This window comes from Geotrypetes seraphini, chromosome 8 (genome assembly GCF_902459505.1).
Source record: "Geotrypetes seraphini chromosome 8, aGeoSer1.1, whole genome shotgun sequence".
NCBI classification, from domain to species: domain Eukaryota; kingdom Metazoa; phylum Chordata; class Amphibia; order Gymnophiona; family Dermophiidae; genus Geotrypetes; species Geotrypetes seraphini.
In genome coordinates, this window is record NC_047091.1 from 152,968,365 (window position 1) to 152,988,958 (window position 20,594).

A 20,594-nucleotide genomic window follows, 5' to 3' on the forward strand; every position below is an offset into this window, starting at 1 on the left:
ATTAAATCAGCCTCTTTGAAAATTAACTGGCTCAGAAAACAGAAGTGGAGGGGCATTTCAAAACATACGTCTTAAGTCCGATTTGGACATATGGCACTAGTTGTCCAAAGTTGGCAGTTAGAAAATGTCTATTTTCAAAAGGCATACATCTAGAAACAAATTTTTTTTTTTTTTTTTAAATTTGGACATATGGACCCCGATTCTGCAAACTGCGCCTAACTTTAGGTGTGTTTAAACATCCTTGGAGCGTCAGATACGCATCTCCCAAAAAATTTTTTTTCACTTCTAGACGCCAGGTGGACGTCCCTACAATGTATTTAGTTATATGTAAAAATGTGTTTTACCGATTCTGTTCCATTATTTCAGGATTGTAAGCTTTAACATAATATAAACACAGTTTACCATCTTTAAAAGGATATTTATAATATATTATTTTCATTGGGACTTCAACTGAGAACATCAGAGTGAATCTTGAAAAAATGTGACATGCTAACACGCTGTGTTAGACAACGAGCCATACAAGAATAGCAATTCTGGTTTTATTATACTGTTTTGTATAGGCAGTTAATTCTGCTAGGATAGATGCCAGGAGACAACACAAGCTTGATCTTACTGCCCTGTCGTATTTTTTTTCTTCATTATGTCAGGATTGTAAGCTTTCAATAAATTAGACTCAAAGGCACCCAATGGTCTGTTTGGAATGGAGTGATATTTATTGGGAGAGATAACCTTGAAAAAAACCGTATCGGAACACATGGGTGAAACATGTCGGTTATCCCCCGTTCTATGAACTAAGACCAGAAATTGAGCTGATCTAAAGCTAAGTAACTTTATTTTAGCCACTATTTATGAACTAGTTAAGTATTTAAACATTAAATTATATAAAAAATTATAAAGAATACAAGCACACAAAAAAAGTTTAAGAAAATTAAGAAAATATAAGGATCTGATGATGAGAGGAGGTGTAAAGCCACCTACAATGAAGATTTATTGTGTGGGGAGGTGGCCTCGCTGAGGATCATGTGAGAGATTTTGCAATTGAAAAAGGTTTAAGTATATAAGGTTTGTAATCCCTTATATATTGAGGCTGAGGATTGTAAGCTTTAACATAATAAAAACAAAAAAAAAGCAACACAGTATGCCATCTTTAAAAAGATATTTATAATATTTCATTTTCAGTGAGAGGTACTAACTGGGAGTTGAACTACGAACATCAGTGTAGATGGATGTAAGTTTAAGCTCTGTGCTACATAGGAAGCTGTATAGCAATTGGAAAATTAGCTCCTTGAAGCAGTGTAAAGAATAGCTGTTTGAGCGTTGTTTGAGCTTTAGATAGATGTGGTTTGGGTTTCAGAAAGACATTAGTAGCATAGATTTATTTAGGCATCTCTGTAGGTCATCCGTTGAGCTTTGTTTGGGCTTTAGATAGATGTTTCTCTGAATAGGATTTGGGCAGATTTTGGACATTTCCAAAGTGATCTTCTAAATATAGTTCACTGATTTTATTCTGTAATTCAGCCAGCACATAAACAGGACACATCCATACAGGCATATTGAATTTAAAACTGCCTAAAGAGTCAATGTTATTAGCTAATTACAGCACATGAAAATCAAAATCACAGCTTTAGGGTTTCTTGCTCAATTGAACACTTTCTTTCTCACTAATTGCTGCAATCATCTCATTCTTCAAAGCAAAGAAAGCCCATAACTTCATTTGGCAAAGCTTAAAAACAGAATAAAACACATAACAGACCTGATTGTGTCTTCTAGTTCATTGCTGACCTCATTGTGAGATCATCAAGGTGCACCTGCAAGATACAATGCCACAAGTAAAAGATGGGCTGGGAGTTGAACTCACAACCTCTGCAAGATCAGCACAGAGCTTTTACTCATTGAGCTACACCACTTTCCACTCCAGTTTCTCTGACTCTCCTGTCATATCATAGCTTAGTGATCTGCAAAGGTATCTGCTTAGCTATCATATCACAGTTAGCTGAGACAAAAGACTGGTAGCTCAATGGCTTAAAGCACTGCTTTCATTGTCCCAAAAGCCAGAATCTCAAGTATGCTTGAATAAATGTAACATGGAGTCAAATGCTGCTGTTTTTATCAATTGCAAAGTCCACTTTTGGAATTTATTGCTAATGTTGTGCTGTTTGAGATGAAAATTAAATTTGATTATTGCATACATATTGCAATATTGGTCTGTAGCTTGTAATTTTTATTAAAATGAGTATTGTGTCAGCTGAAGTACATGAGGGAGTTGAACCCAGACCAGGCTCACACGCTAACCTTCATTCTAACTGCTGTGCTACACCATGAATCATAGCAATTCTGGTTTGATTATACTGTTCCGTTTAGGCGTCGTTACGGTAGTAGCTACAGCGTGCTTGCGGCTCAATAGCGGAGCGCCGGAAACACACCGCAACGGCTGCAGTTAAGCATATCTTAAGCTGTCAGGGTAGGAAACTTCTCCCCTGACTGAAAGAAGCCATTTCTGGCTCACCAAGTTAAGGCACCTTGTTTCACCTTTTCATCCTCTCCAGCTCTCATATAATCTCATTTTCTCAAATATGTTGGTTGCAGGCTGTGAGGCAGGAGACATGCCAGCTATCCAGTTTGCCACCCCCCTAAGGGCCTCCCCACTTCTCTCCTTTGCAGCATGGGCCTCATGGAACATTAGATAAGACAAAGGTCAATGGGCAGGATTCACTAAAGTACCAAAATCTATCCTATTCGTGTCCTATCCATTTCCGATGCGCAGATCGGATAGGGTGCAGATGAGGTTTGGAAGAAGGTTAGTGAGCACTGAAGATCTTGCAAACATCATATTGAACAGTTATTAGATAGATCAATTTATTTTATGACGATGCATTTTTGAATGATTTGAGCTTGGCATTATCATTAAGAGTGATAGGTGATTATATTGTATTTCATTGTAAGAATTCATCTCGTGCATATTCAGGGTAGATATTCTGAAAACCTGACTGGCTGGGTATGTTCCAATACGTCATGCTCCGTCCCTAGCAGTATTCATATCCAAGCTAAAAGCCCACTTTTTTGAAACTGCTTTCAACTCTTAACTCTCACTCACTGCTGTCAGATACCCACTGTATCATTTCCTCTACTATAATCTCTCCAAACCTGAGATGTCCTGTCTGTCAAAATTAGATTGTAAGCTCTTCTGAGAAGGGACTGTGTATTGTATGTTAAATATACAGCGCTTCATATACCTTTCAGTGCTATAGATATTATAAATAGTAGTAGTAGTAGTAGTGGATTGGGAACCCTTCTCTAAAGTTAACCCCCCATCCCTTCAACAAATAAAAGCTTCTGCAGTCATAACAGCCACATGCTATTTTGTTTTGATCGGAGTATGTTTCTCCCCTGCAGACCGAGCCAAACACTGAAGACTCTGCTCCTGATTCTGAGAGATTAGCTCTGGATTTGACAGATCCAAATCGCCCAAGGTTTACATTGCAAGAGCTCCGGGACGTCCTACATGAGAGGAACGAGTTGAAAGCTAAAGTCTTTCTGTTACAGGAGGAGATTGCTTACTATAAAAGGTACAGCCCTGCTCTTGTCCCCATCCAAGAGTCATACAGTCTCCTTTTTCTTATGTAGTTGACTTCTCTTTGGCTATGTCTTTCAAAAACACATCGGGTGCATTGTATTTTCAGTGTGTCATTTTCAGTGAAGAAAGCAGATACCATCTGTGCTTGTGCTCTCTGTTATTCTCTGGAGGGCAATGGAAAAAAAGTTTCTTATATGGTTAGATATTCTATATATTATGAGATGGACTAGTCTTATAGCCCGTTACATTAACGGGTGCTAGAATATATGTGTGTGTGTGTGTGTGTCTTTATTTCTTTCTCTCTCTCTCTCTCCTTAGCCGCTTTCTGTATTTCTGTCTTTCTTTCTTTTTCCTTGGCTGTCCACTACCATCCCGCACCCCTCCTGACGCGACTCCCGCTGTCTTTCTTTCTGTCTGTCTCTGTCCCTGGCCCCCTTTGTCTGTTTGTCTTTCTGTATATCTCCCTGCCCCTGTGTCTTTCTTCTTTTCTTTCTGTCTCCCTTCGTCCCTCTGTCTGTGTGTCCAAAGCAGCATTCCCTCCCCCCTCCATTTCCCTCCCCACACACCAGTTCCCTGTGCAGCAGCATTAGCGTTTCCTCTACCCCCTTTCCCTTCCCACAGTTGTGACTACAAACGCGGGCCCGAGTCCTTTGCCGCCCCCCCCTTCCCTTGGGCCCGACTACACATGGCGATTCAAGCAGCGTGTGCCGCAGTCTTCACACGCTGCTTCGGGTCCTTCTACTGCCCTGATTTACTCTGGCACGTCCAGAGCAAATCAGGGCAGTAGAAGGGCCCGAAGCAGCGTGTGAAGACTGTTGCACACACTGCTTAAATCGCCAGTCGGGCCCGCGGGAAGGGAAGGGGGAGGCGGCAAATGACTCGGGTCCCGGGCAGCGGAAAGTTGCTGGGCTCCGCAGGCCTCCCCACCCCACCATCCTAACGTCAAACTGATACCAGAGGGCGCCCACCACCACCACTACTTCCGCAGCTCGCTCGCGCTTCGGCCGGTAGGGCCGTATTGTGAAGTGGAGAGCAGGGAAGCTTTTGTGATGCGTGAACACGCGGCGCGAGTGCGCATGTCTTTCAACAGGGAGCAGGACAGATCGTAAGCCGCGCATGTGCACTTCCTATGTGTCGCTACAGCTCACGGAAAACCGGCGCACACTTAGGAAGTGCGCATGTGCGGCCTAGCGTTTTATTATATTAGATATTGCAATCTGGAAAACTCTATGGTCAGGATCTATCCATTGTTTTGTTTTGGTTTTACTTAAAAAATACCATTCTGCCTCTAGCCTCCCCCCCCCCCGCCCCTGGCAAAGCCTCATCCTTGATGTGTTTAGGAAAGGGTAATTTCTAATGCCTTTAGCACCTTCAATCATTTTGGAAAGTTGGCTCCTATGTTCTAGAAGGTTTAAGAGAGGCAAAGAGTAAGGCAAATATGACTAGAGGTGTTTCTGTTTTTAGTGAGGAAACAGAGGATGAAAACAAGACTACACAGCCTCCATCAATAATTCAACCCAAAACTCCCACCCAGCAGGAGTCTGGAATCAAGCGACTGTAAGTAATGGTGCCATGTAAAAATACTGTAGATGTATGTAGCTTGGTTTTCAGAGTAATACTTCTCGTACATCGAATATGAGAAGCCGTCTTTTTACCTGATGCCTACAGGATCTCAGAACCTTAGAGATCAGAAGTCTTAATTCCCCTTTCATTGTGGATGGGAAGAATGCAATTTTGAAGCAGGAATCTTGAATCCAAAAGCTCAGTCACAGAATAACACCCTCTAGTTAGTACATCAATTTGAGCCAAAATCTGTGTAATGCTCTTTATAAAATAAACTCTGTACCATCTGCCATTTTGAAGTAAAAGAATTCAGGAAAAAAATGAGAGGGCTTTACACACCAGCTCCCTAGGGACAATATTCAGCTGCCTGGCCACAGCACAGAGATGAGCAGATGAAACTGTATCTGTTTGTGGGGTATTTGGGCAGTATATTGTTGCTCTGCATAACCTTTGGCCGCACCCCTTCCAGTCCTTAAATGTTTTTGATCCTCCTCCTCCTATAATAATAATTTTTTAAATCTTGCTAACTTTCACAATGATTTTCCAATTCTTAGAATTCATATTCAGTTCTTTAATTAACATAGAAACATGATGGCAGATAAAGGCCAAATGGCCCATCTAGTCTGCCCATCCGCAGTACCCATTATCTCTTTCTCTCTCCGAGAGATCCCACCTGCCTATCCCAGGCCCTTTTGAATTCAGACACAGTACCTTTTAGGGTTAGTAAGAACTAACAGCAAATTTCTGCTCTCCGAAGTGCTTTTACTTTCTACCTAGGAAGTGAAACTTGCTAAGCTATTGTGAATTTTCATGTCTATTCCTTTGGGTTCAGTGTATTAAAGTGAAACTCACCCGTTTCTCATTGCATGAAGAACTTTTGTACTCAGCTAGTTTCACAGTTTCTGACTTTGTTTATTCACTATTCTTGGTGTGACGGATAGATAATGTATAAGAGAAACCTGCTTTCAGTGGAGGCAGTACAAACATATCCATCTCATGAATATTCACATTTAAATTTCAAATTTCATCTTTATTTGTTATACTGCTAGCCAAAAATGATCTAATATAATAGAAAAGAGTAAAACAAGACATTCACAAAAAAGAACATAAGTTGCAAAATCCAGTTTACATAATATAACACCACACAGTCCATCATAAGGACACATATAGGGTAAAGGGGATGAGGCTTAATATGCTGCTTTTTCTGTGTGGTTGTAATCAAAGCAATTTACATATCTTAGACAGGTACGAGGGGCTGCTGAAAAGTTCTCAGCCCAACCAACAGATTTGGGGCAGTCATTATCGGGGCTATACAAGACTGCAGGGAAGAAGAGAGAGAAGGAAAGGGAAAAAGAAAAGCCCAAAGGAATGAAGGAAGAGTGAGTGAAATATTGAACATAGTGGAGGAAGGAAGGAAAGAAAGAGTGTGAGACACACATTGGTGTAAAGGAGTAAGAGAGGGGAGAAGCTGAACACAGGGAAATATACAAAAAGAGGGGAGATGGTGGGCATAGGAACAGGGACAAAAGGGGAATGCTGCATAGTATATGGACACAGAGGGGTAATGCTAGACATGGGAGGGTATGTGGACTAGACATGGGTGAGAATAAGAACTCAGAAAGAAGATGCTGAACAGGGGGAGGGGTGGATATTGAGGAGCGATACTATACACAGGGGGAGGGGTTATAGAATGGAGAGATGATGGAGGCAGGGAGATGGGCACAGGGGAAATACTAGAAAAGAACGTATAGGAGACATAGAGAAGGGAGAACATGGGGAACAATACATACACAGAGATAGAAGATGGATGGTGAGCATGGAGAAAGTAGAAATGTGAAATGGTCAAGAGACCTTGCCAGGTGAGTTAAGAGAAGACAATAGAAAATAGAGACCAGCACCTGAGACCAACATGGTTTGAAGAATAAAATGACGAGACAATAAAAGGTAGAAAAAAAATTTTTTATTTTCTATTTTGTGATTAGAATATATCGGATTTGAAATATGTATCCTGCTAGAGCTGGTGTTAGACATAACTAGGGACCGCAAAGCCCAGGATGTGCTTCTTTAGCTTCCAGCTAGCTTAGGGCTTTCTCTCTGGCCAGGGGTCAGCTGCCCTAGTTGCTCTCCCTTAACACTATTCCTGCCATGTGTGACTGAAGTATTCTGTTAGCTTGATTTTTCTATGTAGCATTCTGTAATAATTTGACTCCAGTTTTCTCAATAGTGGAGGTGATATTTGTGAGGGGGAGGAGAGGGGAGACAGGGAGTTTGTTGATCCTTGTTCTGTGTTATTTGTGATTTATAAAATGACAATTGTACAGAATATTGTTTCTTTTTATACTTTAATAAAATAAGTTCAGTGTAAAATCATAACTATTCAAGACTTGTGTGGATGTTTGCGGGGATGGAGCCCAAGCTCATGGAGACAGGGCAGAGATGGGGACAAATTTTTTCTCCATGTCATTCTCTAATTGTAACCTCAGAAACGTGGTATATTAAATCCCATCTCTGTTACCTTTTCTTCCTTAAAGTGTATCTGTGAATGCAGAGGTGCAGGTGATTCCTTCAGGAGCTAATACCAACAAACAGTTGGATAAACTTTGTCTTAAGATATTAGCAGCCTAAAAACTAATCCCATATATTGTTGAACCTGCCCTTTTTGCTGCTTTAGTTGAAGAATATTTTTTTAACCGGCAGAATGGGCAGAAAACTTAGTACAAAGATCTTGATGAATTACAGGGTCGTTTGATCCATGCTCTCTGCTGTAGAAATTGATCTAAAGTATCAGTGCCCCAAGTCTGCAAGCTGATTTGCTCATATTCTTTTTAAGTGGTGCAGCATTGGCACAAGGATTTGGTATCCTGCAATTTCAGAAAAGCAAAAAAAAATTCTACAGGAAAGAAACAACAGTAAAAAGAAAAATGAAATATGGTATAATATGTATATAAGTGTACATATCATATATTAGACAACTTTAGTATATCATAGAGGTGTTATTTCAATCAGAACTTGAATTAAGGGATATTCTCTTATATTTTCCTTTATAATATTACACCTTTTTACAGTTTTATGGTCCTCAGAAACATCACTCTGTGTTCAATAATTTCATTACACAGAGCTTTATGTGTTGAATCGTCATAGGATCCAGATTATTCTTAAATTTCATATAAAGTATTTGTAATATCAATAAATATATTTCATTAGTATTTTTAAACTTTAAATATTCATAAATATAATTTAATAGTCTTAGCTATTACTTAGCTTTTCATTGTGGTCTGAATACAGGGACAGCTAAGTAATAGCTAAGACTATTAAATTATATTTATGAATATTTAAAGAGACCTCATTTCCCCCCACAGAAAAAGAACCAGTCGCAGCAGATAGAACCTGGTCCCATTTCTCACCCATACAATGGTCAGACTTCAACAACCTATATAATAAATACAGCCACACAGCCTGTGACCTCAAACATTGCTCCCCATACCTACTGAAAACCTCAAGTATATTATTCCGTTCCCTGTTTCTACAATGGATACAATCTTTACTACTAGAGGGTCATTTCCCAGAACTCTGCGAAATCATCATAACTCCGATATTAAAAGACCCCAAAGGACCAACGGACCAACCATCCAACTACAATCTTTACTACTAGAGGGTCATTTCCCACAAGAACGCAGCGAAATCATCATAACTCCGATATTAAAAGACCCCAAAGGAACAACGGACCAACCATCCAACTACAGACCCATAGCTTCAATCCCACTGTATGTCAAGCTGATGGAGGACCTCGTAGCCAAAACCTTAACCTCATACCTAGATAAACACAATGTACTCCACCCCACACAGTCAGGCTTCAGAGCCAACTACAGCACGGAGACCCTACTAGGAACACTAATGGACACTGCCAGACAATACCTCTGTACAGGCAAGAAAATCTTGCTCATACAACTAGACCTCTCTGCAGCATTCGACCTGGTTGATCACGACATTCTCCTACAAACTCTAGATTCCATAGGAATCTCAGGCAAGGTACTTTCATGGTTCAAAGGCTTCCTACAATCCAGAACCTACAGGGTTAAAACAAAGCAAGAAAAATCAGAACCATGATTCAACCCCTGCAGAGTTCCCCCAGGGATCACCCCTATCACCTACACAATTCAATATATACATAGCCTCCCTCAGCTTCTACCTAGACAAACATGGCATAACCTCATACGGCTTTGCAGATAACATCACTATTCTCCTCCCCTTCGACCACCCAGAACCCACTATGACAAGCACAATACACAGAACACTCAAAACAGTAGCAACATGGATGACAGAGCACAAATTAAAACTTAACCCTGACAAAACAAACTTCACCCTACTAGAAAACAATAAAACTCCAACCTTAACAAATCTAGTAATAAACTCGATCTCATACCCTATTCAACCCACACTAAAATTTCTGGGAGTACTTATTGACAGAGACTGTACCATGCAACCACAAATCAACAAAGTAATAAAAGCATCATTCGTGACCATAAGAAATCTAAGACAAATCCGAAAATTCTTCGACAGGAAACAATTCCTACTTTTGGTACAATCCCTTATTCTTGGACTAATAGACTACTGCAACATACTATACCTCCCATGTACAGCGACCATGATAAAACAATTACAAACTATACAAAATACAGCCCTAAGACTCATCTACTCATTGAAAAAAATATGACCACATCACAGAAGCATACTATGACTCTCACTGACTCCCAATACAAGCAAGAGTACACTTCAAATTCTACTGCCTACTTTTCAAAGCTATTAACGGAGAAAGCCCAACCTACTGGAATAACCGACTAACCCAATCCACCTCAACCAGACACAGGAGAACCCACTCATTATTCACACACACACCAACCAAAAATGTTAAACGAGGAAAATTATATGACAACCTAATAGCCACCAAAGCAGCTAAACTGGACAGACAAATCACCATTCTGTTGTCATTGACCACAGACTACAAAACCTTCAAGAAAGATACTAAAACCCTACTCTTCAAAAAATACATAAAACCTATCTAACACGACCAGTTCCTACCCAAACCCCACCTACCCATTCTATACCCTTTATATACTCTAATATTCCCCCAACTACCCAACTAATGCTAAATGCCTTTATTTACCCAACACTTACAACCTTAAGATCTCGACAACTCTCTGGTAATTCTTATTACCCAATCATTTATCACTTTAAGATCTCGACAACTCTTTGGTAATTCGTATGTAACTCTTACGACATCTCTTATGCTATTCCTGTAAACTTTTATGTAATTTCTGAAAACTTTTATGTAATCCGCCTTGAATCGCAAGGTATTGGCACAATAGAAATCACTAATGTAATGATTAGAAAAGTTTTGGTGGGTGAGGGAAGGGTATTAATAAGCATGAATTTTTGAAAATTTTAAGTGATGTCTATATTGTAAAATGAATAATTTACTCTGTATTTCACTTATTGTATATGTTTTAAAAATGAATAAAGAATATTTAAAAAAAAAAAAAAGAATAATCTGGATCCTTTGACTATTCAAACAAAGGGCTCCTTTTACTACGGTGCGCTAGCGTTTTTAGCGCATGCAGCAGATTAGCGCACGCTAACCTCACGCTATGCAGCTAGAACTAACGCCAGCTCAATGCTGGCATTAGTGTCTAGTGCATGCGGTATTGTAGTGCGCGGTATTCCGCGCGTTAATGCTCTAACGCAGCTTAGTAAAAGGAGCCCATAAAGCTCTGTCTAATGAAATTATTGAACACAGAGTGGTGTTTCTGAGGACCATAAAACTGTAAAAAGGTGTTATATTATAAAGGAAAATATAAGAGAATATCCCTTAATTCAAGTTCTGATTGAAATAACACCTCTATGATATACTAAAGTTGTCTAATATCTGATATGTACACTTATATAATTCAAGTTATAAGTGTACATTTACATAGGATGATTTATTATGGTATAAATATATCTGTATTGAAAACCATCCAAAAAAATAATAGCTCTGTATTGTAACACCATTACAGAAGCTCATGTAAACCACACTGAATTGACTCCCCAGTCATTAGTAGCAGTATACATAAACATATGCATGAATATACTGTATATTTTAAAGTGGTCTTAAGGGACAAAAATCTTGTAGTAACTTTGGGGCACATATTTTAATTTTAAAAACCTCAACAGGATTTAAACAAATATTTTCCTTCTAGAAATTGCAGAAAATTGAAGCCTGTGTTAGGTAGGGGGGATTTAAAACAGTATTATTTCCAAACTCTGTAAACAGATGCTGGCCTAGTAGTACTGCTGTATTTTGCTATGGATGGGAACTTGGATCTGATTCTGAGGCCAGTCCCTAAAGAGAGGAAATGGAAATCCCAGACATTGTGTAATGGTGAAATGAGATGGCTGGATTCAGGATCAGTGATGACAAAAGTTCTAGCAGAAGCCCAGTTCACTGTCAGGACCATTATTGCAATGACAAACCTTAGGTATGTTAGTGGTGACCTTATATACAGAGCTGGCTTAACCAATGGACAAGATGAGGCACTGAGTGATGAAGAGTGCCAAAAACCCAGCTTCTGTTGCCACCATGCATGCCTCTTCCCGTCTTCCCATGTGTCTAGTCTCTCTATCCCTCCACTTCCACTATAGTTCTGTATACTTTACTTTGGTTGCCGATAGCTTTCATCTTCCCTCTGACACATCGCACCTCCTCTGATGCAATTTCTTCTGGGTGGAATGTGGCAGAGGGGCAGACTCAGGGATGGGCTGAAAATCACCTGTTATCTGTGCTGCTGCCACTGCTAGAAACCAAAATAAACTAGGGGATTCAAACTTACTGATCGTGTCCCGATTGTTGCTAAACCAGTTTGACCAGTTTAGCGACCGATCAGATCAGATTCTCCGATGCACAAAACTGCTGTCTGCGATCGCTCACTCCATCTCTGATCCAAGCATGTTAATGAGGGGATTAGTATTAAAATACCATGCAAAGTAGTCGAGCAATTGATGCACAAAAAGCCCTCAAGCAGAAGAAGTGATACCAATTGGGTTTCCTGATCCGAAAAAAAGTGATTGGTGAAGACCAGTCGCTCACTATACTTGCCGACTCTTATGCCCTGACAAAGTAAAAGAATCAGTATTGAAGTTATACATTGACAGTATAAAAACGATTTAAAAAACTATACTATGCTATAAAAAATATAAAGAACCAATATTCGTTTTTGCAGCAGCACTGTCCAAAGGTTCGTATCCAACAGTGCTGCCCAACAGTTCGTGATTGCTCCTTCAAACTCCCTTCTACAACTCCATCCAACGGCTCCAACCGACACCTCCTACGAACTCCTTTCTACAGCTCCATCCAACAGCTTCAACAGCTTCCACCAACTCCCAAGACAAAGAACATCTCTTTCAGCATCCCTTATATCGCATTTTTTATGACAACCAATGCTTTGGGACCGACGCCTTCGATGCACGCTGATGATGTGTGCAAATAAAACACACCTATGAACTACATATATGAATTATGTACAACATGCGCCTGCGCACAATGCATCAGGAATCAACAGACATAGAGACCAACAGAAACCAACAAGCATAATCTGCGCGTGCATTTAAATAGCTCTCGCAGCGATCTGATTGGATCGCTATAGGGCGTGTGTCCACTCAAATAATTTGCATGTAAACTCAGTTGTGCATCAATCGGTCAGCAAAAATTGGCCAGAGAATGAGTAAAACAGCGATCCAGTTGATACTACCGACTGACTTTTGTGCATCCTGGCCAAAGTGTACACAACTGTGGTAGAAGAGGAAGGGATAGAGAGACCAGAACAGAGGAGTGGAGAGAGACGGAGAGAGATCCTGGATCTGTTGTTGGGGGGGGGGGGGGGGCACTGGGGATGGAAGCAATGCAGCGGAGGAGCACAAAAGCAACTTGGCTTATGGCACTATCATTCCTTGAGTTGGCCCTGTGTATTTAGTAAGCAAACCGCTTTGCTTATACTACGGAAAAGCAATATGTCAAATGCATGGGCCATATCCATATTAAACAGCTGCAAATGAAGGCTCATGGTTCAGAATGCCACCTCTGATTCCTACTGAATTGGAATCCCAAAGAAACAGGAAGAAATTATTGAAACCACCCCGCACTCCCATAAAATGAAGATACTATTTGCCTAATGCTTAAATTCAAGTCCCTAACAACCAACTAGTGCCATGAAAAAAATGTACCTGGGTTATTTATGCTAGTGCTGAGAAATTGAGATGCTTCCATTCTTTCTTCCTTTTTTAGATTTGAATCTCATCTTAAGTACAGTTATTTACTTATTTTTACCTCCTGGCTTGTCTGCCTTCTCTCCATTGTGATATTGTTACAGGTAATAAGAGTGACTGCCTATGGCTGCCCGCTCTCAGATATCCCACATACTCTGCAGCACTCTGGCATGCATTGGCCTTCCACGGCATGACTTAGCCTTTATTATTGATTTTCCTTGCAAGATTAGTGATGTAATCTAATGTGCTAGAAGCTAGACAGTGTATGTGTCCACACATATCCTAAAATAGCTGGTACAACCTTAGATGTTTCCTATGGAGAGATTTCACTATATAACCAAAGAGGAATTAAACTAGTCAAGTAACAGGCCATTGGGAATGAGGGGGAATTGAGAAAAGAAAGGGGGACTTCTTTAATTTGCTGAATTGCAGCAATTCCTTGTCCCTTTCCCCTCTTTTGGGTACTTTTTCCTGTCAGACAGCATGGCCAGATGGTACACATATACCTTCTCTGAGCTGGAGGAATAGCTCCTTTTAAATGTATTCTCTGTATCATTCCTCCAGCTAGCAGATGTCACCACAGCAGCAGTAGCCATCTTCCCTTTTTATCCAAAGCTCAAGTTCTTCCCTTCTGCAGAGTACTCGGCTCGTCATCTTCAGCCCTTTTCCTTGAGATCAAGAGCCCAACACACATTTCTTCCTCATTAGCAAAAGGACCTACTCCCTTTCACCTAGGAACACTAGTGTGTTTGCCTATTGTTGCTGGAAGGTTAGGCTTTCTAACCCACACTTCTGTAAACATGGCAGAGGCTGTTTTTATTATGGAAAATGAAGACCAGCTCTGTGCTTTCTCTTTCAATTAAAGAAATGGTCTAATTGATATAGTACATTCTTGAAGCCATAGACTATCTAGAGGAGGTAGAGTCCATTTTTCTGAAAATCCATAGTGTTGAATGTATGTTATGCCCAATAAAACACACAACAGAAATGCAGCCAGGACCAAAAAAAAAAAAAAGGTGTCAGAAAGATGTAGACCTATTTCCCATGATAATATTCTTGGGAGGGTCTTCAGGAGGGGGGAGGGGAGGACTTGCTGCGGTCCGCTGTTCCAGATTTTCATGGTGCCAGTGTCCATTGCTCCAAAGATGTACTGTATTTATGCTTCATTAGCAGTCCTGGCAAGCAAAATATGAGTAATTTATTAATGGCATACAATACTTAAGGGTCCTTTTACTAAGGTGCACTAATGATTAATGCACACTAAATGCCATGTCACCCATATATATCTATGGGCTTTGAGGAACTTAACACAAATGAATTCTGTTAGCACACCTTAGGGAAAGGACCCCTTAAGAAGGTGATGGTTCTCATGACAAATGAATTAAAAAGTTTTAACATAGTAACATAGTAGATGAGGCAGATAAAGACCTGAATGGTCCATCCAGTCTGCCCAACCTGATTCAATTTAAATTTTTTTAATTTTTTCTTCTTAGCTATGTATTACGCTGGCATGGACCTAGTCTTAATCCCCCCTCCCCCATTAAAACTGCTTGCTGGCAGCAGATTACTGCATGTGCACCAATACTGCAGCCAAGTTTCCGCCTAAGATGAGGCCCACTCCCTTCAAACAGGATGAGTGCACCAATCTGTTCTTTTTTTCCTGTTAGCAAAAATCCATTTTGACCTGGACATAACTAAGTTATCAGCTAGTAAAAGGCTCCTGTTCTGTTTGCCTATGAACTGTGTCATCGTCTGACAGCTTAGCATGCAGGCATAATCAGACATTGTCACTATGATCTATTTGCTTGTTTTTTGAGGAAAAGATATGGTAAGGAAATGTGAATATCGGGTTTCTGCATCCATAAAAATATCTCATCTGCTTAGCTACACAATGATTCAATTTGCATCCTGCAATAGCTTAAATATTGCTTCTGTGCATGGAGGAAATATTTATAGGATCACTTAATGCCCTGTGCATCCTACTATTGGAGACCTCTTGGGTGATGCAATTGTTTTGCTCGGATCTTTATTTAGAAATAAAAAAAAAAAGAGTATATGACAATTTAAAAGCAATACCATATGCCGCCTTAGTGTGTTTTTATGGAATTCCCGCTTCTTATTCCTGTCTTTTACATTCTCTGTCTGTACTTTTCTGACCAGGATGTTTACGGCCATAATGCCGATGGTAGCAGCTGGATTGATTCCAGATGATCCCACATTGCAGCCAATCAGAAGACTTGTTTCTCTTGTAGGAACTTCATTTTGCCTTTTTTTAACGTTTGTTGCTGTTTTTGCATGATGCTCATTGGCATTTTTAATAGGTGCAGCTGATTGTATCCTGATTGGCTGACTGTGGGATCTGTTATTACAGAGCAATGTTAAATCTGCCAATCAGGATGATCTATCAGTGCATGACTTGCTTTCATTCAAATGTCCTTGTTAAGTAGCCTGGCTGCATTTTAAGAAATTTTTTTTCAGTTGACAAATAACACACTAACTCACAATTTGGCAATCACTTACATGATCTGGAGGTATTATGAGAATGGCTACTAATCCTTTTTAAACATTATACCAATGCTTTAAAAAAAATGTTTAATTGATCTACAGCAGGGCTATAACAAGGACCAATGGAAACAAGAAAACTAAATAGTGCAGTGTTTTTAAAAATTTGATTTTATAAAGCCTCTGGTTTACCCAATACTTTTGGATAGTACAGCACCAAAAAGACAGCTAGGATCTACTCTCTTCTCTATCATAAACCAGAGCAGAGGCTTCAGATGGAGCCCAACCTTTTGAGGTAATGCTTAAAATGATTCAGTAAGGCCCAGAGTGACCAAAGAACTCTGTAGTTGTAGTGGTCAGTCTGTGATCCTTCATAGGGTTACCATATGGCATCATAAAAAGGAGGACGGATTGAGACATCTGGGTTTTAATTCCATTGCTTTCAGTGGCAGTAAAACCCAGCTGTCTCAATCCATCCTCCTCTTTCTGGAGCTATAGGGTAACCCTAATCCTTTCCCTCTCCCACACACTCACCATGCTCCTGTCCTGGGTACAAGGGATTTTACCTTAATCACCCTCTGCAGTTTTTACATCAAAATTCATTTTCTTGCCCTTTGTCCTACAGTTTTGTTGAAAATGAGCAAGAGTCCACCCTTTTCCTTATATAGATTATTTTATTATGTATGTTTTTATGTAATCCGTGCAGAACTGTGGATGCAGTGGGATATAAATTTTTGTAATAGATAAGGGACGTCAGTGGAGAAAAAGCGAGTGAGCACATGATTTAACACCCTCCCCCTTTATCAAGCCGCAAGCTAAAGGCTGAACCACCCATTCTAAGCCTTTGGGTGGCTCGGCATTTAGCTCATGCACAGCTTGATAAAAGGGGTGGGGGGGGAGGTTAAGTAGAGAATGATGCGGTGACAATTTGTCCCCAGCCCCACCGGATCTGTCTCCATCCCTGTCCCTGCTAGCTCTGTCCTCGTATGCACAAGCCTCAAACACTTTAAAATTATAAGTGATTGAGGCTTGTGCAGATGAGAACAGAGCTTGCAGGGATGGGGCGGGGATGGAGATAGATCCCACATGGACAAATTTGTCTCCGTGTCATTCTCTAGGGTTAAGTATCTGTTGCTAAGCTCAGCATTCTTACAGTACCTGTCTTATCCACTCCCCCTATTTATGGCCCTGACCACAAAATTAGTTATCTAACATGTTAACCTAGTATAGAAGCAGATAAAAAGTGCATCAATCTGACTAAATCACTTGTTCCAGTCTGTTTTAGCACATCTAAAACAGATATATGCACACATCCACAATTAATAAAATTCTTCGACACTCCTGGTAGTCTGATATGAGCTGTTGCTCATAAATAATCTTCAAGAATTTATGCCTCTGCTTCTTGAGTAAACTGTTTGTCTCTTCACTTTGAAGAAATATTGTTATTTACATTGATACTAGCTCTGTAGATCATCACTGATGCCTGGAAAGCTTTGTTCTGTACCACAGGTCCAGTTAGATCTCTTGTTTGCTGAAGTACATCAGGACTGATCACCTCCTATTGCTTGGAGGCAGGGCAGGATCAACCCTTTAGTGGGCTCCAAACCCATCAAATAAAATGCATTTTTCAGTCTCCCCCTTGAGGGCCACAACCCAGCTGGTTTTCACTTTCCACAATCAATATGCATGAAATCTATTTGAATACAATGAAAGCAGTACATGCAAAGTAATCTCATGCATATTCATTATGAAAATCTTGAAAGCCCGATTGGGTTGTGGACCTTGACCATGGTTGCCCACTAAGCCATCATCTTCACAATTCTCCCTCAACCAGTGAGCATCCCTTCTTAACCTGTCACTGCCTTTTCTGTAAGGGCCGGATAAGCTCATTATCAGGCACGATTCTTCATGGTTCCAACTGCAGACGAAATCCACCAGACCTCTGCAGTTGGCAAATTGGCAGTGGGTAATCCTGACTCTTCTTACTTACCACAGCAAAAATCTGCCTTGAGAACTATTGAATTAGTAAATCAGACATATACTTTTTTTCCCTCACAACCACCAAATGTTTGGATTCTAGGCACATGCCTAGTTTTCCTAAGCGTTAATCCTTCCCTGCCTGGAGATCAGTACTGAGGACTTTATACTTACCCATCCTCTTGAATGGCAGGAGAATGTGTGTTCAATTTGTGAGAGAGTAAAATAGGAAGAAAGGATCTGGAGGGACTTCTTGTAGGTAGTTGGACTTATGTTTCTCTCCTTTCTTTTTGAAGGTTTAGCTTTTTCTCACGAGATAAAAAACGCATGTCAACCACACAGAGAAATAACCACTACCAAGAATCTTTTGGCATTTGGGCAGAATACAACAATGGTGATGACTACACTGAACAAGGCCAAGAGGCTCTACAGCACCTGTGATGACAGCTACTTACTGCTCAGAGGGGACAAGATTAAAATTTTGACTGAAGCCGGCAGCTGAAAGATCTTTTTTACTTGTGAACAATTGCATATCAACTGTACTTTAAAAACAAAAGGGCGGGAGGATAGTACAAGTTGCTTATTTAGTGACTGTATCCAAAGCAGTAAGCCAAACGACCAGGTTGTTTATGCTCCTGGATGTCAAAATTAAAAAAGAGGCATTTGGTTATAAATTTGATGATAACAAAAAGAGTAACAGTCTGGCTTAGCCATTAACTTCCAATAACACAAATTCTTTGAACCAAAAAATAAGCATGCCATGAGATATTTTGTTTTGAGGATACAGTTTTCAAATAGACGATGTAGCTGCAAATTATGGCAGTGCTTTTAATGTGCATACTTTATCTAAATGTTCAAAAAATACACCTCTGCTGTTGTTTTCTTTTAAAGAACAAGTGAAAAGTCTGCACAGTAAAAGTGCCCATATGCTTTGTATCTGCTGTTGGTGTGGATAGTGGAGAAAGGGCAAAACAAACCACATGTAATTGAAAATTAATATACACATGCTGTTTTCTTTCCCATTCTAAGCACACCACGGAATGCCTCTTTTTAATGTGGCTAAAAGCAGTGGCGCTATGAAGCTCACATCTGACTAGGGCACATTTCAGTCAGGTAAAATGCCATTCTCTATGTAAAATACACCTGAAGCCTCTTCTTTTTTGTATTGTCTTGTTTAGAATTGTTTCTAAAATGTCAAAAGTGATAGCACATAAAACTTTTCCTTTCCAGGGCAAACATTTGATCTGAGATGAAATATACGATGGCACTCACTTCTGGAGGAGCTCTGCTTGGAAGGGACAGTAAATGTTTCACTTTATTTATAGTGCCTAACGCATGTAAATAATGTAGATACAGATGTAAACGCTTTGAGCTGTCTTACATTTTGTCACAAGAGACATGCAGTATTAACAGAGACTGATTCACTTAACAAAATGCTGGAGCCATTCAATCTTTTGTAGAGAAATAAAGTCTTTTATAGGATAGTGAATATTTGTGTACATTGAGTCGTTAAATGGGTGGGTGAGCTCCAGAGGAACATCTGTCTTTCTTCTTGAGTTGAATGCACCTGCAGTCATTCAAATCATCAATATAACAAGTTTGCCCTCTTATTGGCATAATCCTCTTCTATATTATCCTAATTTATTTTGGTTTCCCTTTGTGTTTGATGTGGTATTTTCCTCTTCCTTTTAAGTACCACCTGAACTAGAGGTTTCTCTCACCCCCATGGATCTGCAGTAACATAAGAACATAAGAAGTTGCCGCCGCTGAGGCAGACCAGAGGTCCATCTCGCCCAGCGGTCCGCTCCCGCGGCGGCCCATCAGGCCTATTGCCTGAGCAGTGGTCCCTGACTATTTCTATAACTACCTCTTGCTCCTATCCCTATAACCTACCTCTACTCCTATCTGTATCCCTCAATCCCTTTGTCCTCTAGGAACCTATCCAAATCTTCTTTGAAGCCCTGTAACGTGCTCCTGCCTATCACAGCCTCCGGAAGCGTGTTCCACGTATCCACCATCCTCTGGGTAAAAAAGAAATTCCTAGCGTTTGTTCTAAACCTGTCCCCTTTCAGTTTCTCCGAGTGCCCCCTTATACTTGTGGTTCCCCATAATTTGAAAAATCTGTCCCTGTCTACTTTTTCTATGCCCTTCAGGATCTTGAAGGTTTCTATCATGTCTGGTAGCTAACTGCAGATTTTTTTTCCTCCATTTACATCCTCCCTTTCCCAAACACACCAGTCTGTCCATTTCAGTGATAATCAGAGGCCAGAAGCCAACCAAGAGAAGGCTGCAAACAGAAGACTTCCTTAAAGGTCCAGGACTCCTTCCTCTCAGGTTTGGGGGTGGTTTGGAATTAGCCCCAGAACCTGACCTGCCTGGCTGGCCCGTAACGTCCTCTCTGACATTAGAATTGATGTCGGGCGGCGAGAGTTGGTCGGTCCCTTGGGGAAGAAAAGCAGGGAGGGAGAACTTGGCGCTGGCCTGTTCCCAATGGCAGCAGTGGCAGCCTTTCCCTGGTGGCAGTGGCAGCAGCATGTTTCCCAATGGCGGTGGCATGGGGGAGGACAGGGAGAAAGAAAGGGGGCAGGGTGAAACAAAGCAAAAAATGGGGCACGGAGAGAGAAAGACAGACATAGAGAAAGGGGGCATGGAGAGAGAAAGAAAGAAGGGGGCAGGGTGA

The 20,594-nt window shown here is 40.5% G+C and overlaps 1 protein-coding gene across 3 annotated transcripts in view; it reads left to right on the forward strand.

The window, feature by feature from the left end:
* RILPL1 (Rab interacting lysosomal protein like 1) overlaps positions 1 to 19,403 on the forward strand; it is a 38,533-nt gene extending 19,130 nt beyond the window's left edge. Inside the window, exons 5-9 of one of the 3 annotated variants that reach the window (XM_033956473.1) lie at positions 3,394 to 3,566; positions 5,039 to 5,131; positions 13,455 to 13,539; positions 15,596 to 15,683; positions 18,211 to 18,348. In XM_033956473.1, the coding sequence (XP_033812364.1) occupies positions 3,394 to 3,566; positions 5,039 to 5,131; positions 13,455 to 13,539; positions 15,596 to 15,646 (402 nt within the window). In that variant the 3' untranslated portion in view covers positions 15,647 to 15,683; positions 18,211 to 18,348. Of the gene's footprint in view, positions 1 to 3,393; positions 3,567 to 5,038; positions 5,132 to 13,454; positions 13,540 to 15,595; positions 15,684 to 18,210 lie in introns of all 3 variants that reach the window. The other 2 variants (XM_033956474.1, XM_033956472.1) reach the window with 2 other exon arrangements.
* Positions 19,404 to 20,594: the final 1,191 nt, after the last annotated feature.